A 4,610-nucleotide genomic window follows, 5' to 3' on the forward strand; every position below is an offset into this window, starting at 1 on the left:
GGGGTCAGCCAGAGAAAATAATCTTGCCTATTTCCTATTGTGTTCAAACTTTTGGATACATCAAGGCCCAAATGCTTCAGCGATGGCACAAGTGAAATATTTTGCATGACTTATAATAGCTCCAAAAACTATTCCCACCAGAATCAGATGATTCCCAAGGCTTTGTCTCTTCCCAAGGCTTTTTCCCTTCCCAGGGAAAAACTCTGCCAGTGTCGCACCAAGAAATATGAAAGTGTCTTCCCATGCTGTCTATTCAATGTGGTGGACTCTTCATTTGGAATTATATTAATGCTATTGGGTTTTCCTTTGCTTGGAGTAAATCAGGAATGGCCAGTATTCATGTCCTCTCCATGTATGGAGAGGAAAGGGAAAGATGGACTTTTATAAGGCATTTCAGAATTTAAAATTCTATGGAAAGATCTTTGAGATCATCTATAGGTTACTAACTAGTTACTCTAGATTTCAATTTAGTTTACGAATGAACTTAATTTGGATGGACCTTTGAGATAATGCTAAACCAAAGTGAATGCAAGAAGAAAACATAATAACTGGGGTAAACATTGGGGAAAAAAATCAAGCATCTTTATGATGCTGAAATGACTACATATCTAGAAATAAAATTTTTAAAAACCCTAAAAACCTAACAGAATTAATAGAATAATTTGTAAGGCAACTGGATACTGGTTAAATATACAAAGATAAATAAAAAGGCTTTTTCTATTTTAGCAGTAAAATACTTTAGCAAGAAGTAGAGATGGGGAAAAACATTCCATTTAAAATAACAAAAAGATTAAAATTTAATGATTTTAAAAGGAGCTTGTGTGTTCCTGTTCACTGTAATCCTCACCACTCCTTATTGGATACTAGACCATTTTCTACATTTATCTGAAGAAGTGAGTGTATTACCTATGACTATAAACAGTGACATGCTGAGCTGGCTCATACCAGCTTACCAGAGCCAGGTGTTACATTTCCAAAAATTCTGTGAGTAGGTTGTTAGAGTTGGTGACCTGGAATTGACCATGGTGGTAGTATTCACACCATAGAAATTACAAAAACTACAAATCAAAGTTCCCTTCTCCACTCCCCAAGAGAACGATTTTACCAGCATGCCTCTGATTCTAACCCCTCACTTTATAGATGAGGAATGCAGGTCCAGAAAGAGGAGGGATTGTGCAGATGTGGTATCCTGATTCCAAACTTAGTGCTCTATCTCTCTGCCTCAGCATGCTAACTAGGAATCCAACCTGGCCCTTGTATGGCAGGCAAAGATGTTATCACAGAAGCCCCAGTATCCTGGGGGAAACAGACATTACAGCCAAATTGCACTTTGGATGTCAGAGGATTCCAGTCTTTTAGTGCTGTCCCATTTAGGAAAATGGTGTATGATGGAACTGACAGTTTTCCACTCTTTCAGGTGACCAGCCAAGAAACAGTCATGGACAGTAACCCAAATGATGGAGCCTACATAAAAGGGCTTTTCTTAGAAGGTGCCCGTTGGGACAGGAAAACTATGCAGATCGCAGAGTCTCTCCCCAAAATCCTCTATGACCCCCTGCCCATCATATGGCTAAAGCCTGGGAAGAGTGAACTATTTCTGCATCAGGACATTTATGTGTGTCCAGTCTACAAAACTAGTGCCCGGAGAGGCATCCTCTCTACTACTGGCCACTCCACCAACTATGTCCTCTCTATTGAACTCCCAACATACAGGCCCCAGAAACACTGGATAAACCGAGGGGTAGCCTCACTGTGCCAGCTGGATAACTGATGGCATTTGTCCCAACACCGAAAATAAAAGGCATTTTATTCTCAACTACAACCTAGCTTTTCTTCTGAGTCATATAGTATGATGATGATGATGGAGATGACAATTATATTAATGGAGCACTTGCTGTGAGACAGGTATTTCAGAGCAAACTTCTAAAGAAGGAATCACAATTATCCTATTTTTGACTGCAGAAGCCATGATACACAGAAAGTAAATTTCCCTAAATTCAGTTAAATACTATGTGATGGAGTCTGGATTTGAACACAGGTAGTGGGATTCTTTAACCTGCACTTTTTAAACATTTGGCTAAGCTCCCTTGAGGTTATTTTTTTCCCCTATTATTTTGCTATAGCACATCAATTGCTTCTTTCCTAGGCTATCTACACTGGCTAAAATCAAGGCCTCTGAGAGGTTAAGAGAGGCCTGGGACACTCTTTTTTTTTTTTTTTTTTTTTAAAGACTCCTGATATATTTAAAATGCACTTCTCACAACCACCTTATGTTGGAGGCTTAATGGAAACTTAGAAGAGTAACTAGCACATAGTTCCATAGCTAGCAAGTGAGTGATAGAACTTGGACCCAATAATTGCTTCTGTCCTATCCTACATAGATGGGCTGAAATTTTAGAAAGAAAGGAGAGGTGAAAGAACCAGTATTTGTTGCCTGCCTACCCTGTGTCTGGGGTTGTACCTGGTCCTCTAGATATCTCACTTGATTCTATGTAGTGGGAGTGACTCTCTCTTTCTTGAGGTTCAGGAAGATGAAATGACTTTCCTAAGGTCACACCGCTCATTCACATCGCAGAGCCAAGCTTTGACCAGAGGTCTCTCTGACTTTCATGCGTTTTCCAACACCATGTGTTGACTGCCAGTCAAGGGTGTGGTTAGATTGTGATGTAGACTCTTTGAAGAGAGAGGGTTCTTCAACCATCATGTCCCAGAAATTTCTGGTTTATCACTTATTTCTCCCTAGGGCCAGCTGTAGGAGAATCCTGAGGAGATAAAAATCAAATTCTCAACTCACTGACTCATGTAGCTCCTTGGCTCTAAGTGGTTCCTTTCAGGTTGTTCCATTGCTCAATTCTAGTTGAGCAAAACGAAACAGATGTTTTGAGAATCTTAATGTGTCTGACCTGGCTTTTCTCCCTCTTCACTAGAAGATATGTTCTGACTTGGGGTTTGTGAATTTTCCTGAATGCGGGGAGCTGCTGAGAACCAGGAATACATGAAGTATTCCAGAAACCCTGTTTCTTCATGGGAAAATGGCACCAGCCAAATTCTGATGGAGGACTATGAATTCTGAGGTTGGCTCATCATCCAAGTGCTCAAATCCTAGAGATAAGTACCCATGGGATGTCCTCCAAGTCCTGCCAGGGGCAATAAAAGAGACAGTGAGGGGGAGGAGCCAGTCTCCTCTAGCTTTTTTTTTTAAAAAGAAACATAACTTTTCCCAAGGGGGTGAAAAATTCAAAATGATCAAATTGCTCACACTGTTATATCGTTCCAAACAAGGTTGTTAATCATACAAGACGGAAAGATGGTCAGGATCCCAAATCCCTGAATCTTGGACTGGTAGGTAAGTCACATTGCAAGCTGTAAGAGAGCTAGCACTGAGGGGGTTGCCAAGAGAACAATTACATTTTAATTACAGTTATCTAACTCCAGCTTCAGAAACAAAAAGCTGAGGGAGGCAGGGACTTACTGTCTCATTCCTCAAGGGTCAAGAGACAGAATGTTTCTGCACGATGGATTACATTTTTGTCATTTAAAAAATTTACTTCGCTTAGACAAGAGTGCCTTAAATTTGAAGTCACTTTCTTTTGGGGCCAATGTGGTATTAATGTCTTCCCCTGGGAAAGAGCAATGTGTGCTTCAGAAATCACGTGCATTAGAGGCTGGACTCCGGGGGCAGAGGCCGCCAGAGATCAGCTTAGCGAGAAGCTGCAGGCTTTGCCTATAAATAGCTCAGCAGATGACATCAGAAGACCTTGTCACCAAGCTAGTCCTTGCTCTTTAAATATCTGGTTGTGGGGTAAACAGTTATGATTCAGTCCCTGTCAGTGTTGGGAGAATATTACATTGATGGATGGGCTTTAGGGAAGGTAGAAGACAGATGAGGATTTTGTAGTCTTAGAGAGAAAGTGAAAAAAAACCACAACAGTTTGTGTTATAATCAAAACATAGGTTACATGATAGGTTTGGTAGTAAATTGACAATTACGTTTTTATGTAGGACTATGTGCATCTTGGCAAAACTAGGCTGAACATACAATATTCACACTTAGGTGAGATTACTGACTTGTAGAAGCTATTCAAAGGCTAGTTTGCAATTATGCGCAGACTTCCATCCTGGAGGAGGCTGGGGGGGGTGGTCTTAGCAAAATAAGACAAAAATTGCCCACAAAATCACCTGAATTACTCAGAAAGGGATCATGAGACAGGCATGCCAGGTCTTGCTTGGTCCAGCACGGCCAGTTTTTCCTCCAATGCAGGAACAGATCACTGTTTCTTACCACCGCATAGTACTTGGCTGGAGCTCACAGTCCATATATTCCGAGTTGTGTGAAACATTAGAATCACCTCAGGGCAGGGAGATGCTTCCATAGAGATTAGGTGGAAGGAGAGTGACCAAGGGAACAGTTTCCCAATTCAGGCTGAGTGGAATGGCCAGCACAAGTGCTAGCATAATTAAACATTTAAACCTCTCTCTCTCTCCACCAAGGGCCTTATAGCTATGTTTGTGTTAAGGTAAATATGCATACATTATCACTCCATGAATAGAGTATTATTATTTTTTTTAAAGATTTATTTATTTATTTAATTCCCCCCCCCCCCCCCCCC

General features: G+C 40.8%; 1 protein-coding gene across 2 annotated transcripts in view; it reads left to right on the forward strand.

Annotated features, from left to right (window-relative positions):
• Window positions 1-3,097, forward strand: part of DNAH3 (dynein axonemal heavy chain 3) — a 192,099-nt gene extending 189,002 nt beyond the window's left edge. Inside the window, exon 62 of one of the 2 annotated variants that reach the window (XM_058286298.2) lies at window positions 1,418-1,817. In XM_058286298.2, the coding sequence (XP_058142281.1) occupies window positions 1,418-1,771 (354 nt within the window). In that variant the 3' untranslated portion in view covers window positions 1,772-1,817. Of the gene's footprint in view, window positions 1-1,417; window positions 1,818-2,927 lie in introns of those variants that run through there. The other variant, XM_071211287.1, reaches the window with a different exon arrangement.
• The last annotated feature ends 1,513 nt before the right edge of the window (window positions 3,098-4,610 follow it).

This window comes from Dasypus novemcinctus, chromosome 23 (assembly GCF_030445035.2).
Source record: "Dasypus novemcinctus isolate mDasNov1 chromosome 23, mDasNov1.1.hap2, whole genome shotgun sequence".
In the NCBI taxonomy this organism is placed as follows: domain Eukaryota; kingdom Metazoa; phylum Chordata; class Mammalia; order Cingulata; family Dasypodidae; genus Dasypus; species Dasypus novemcinctus.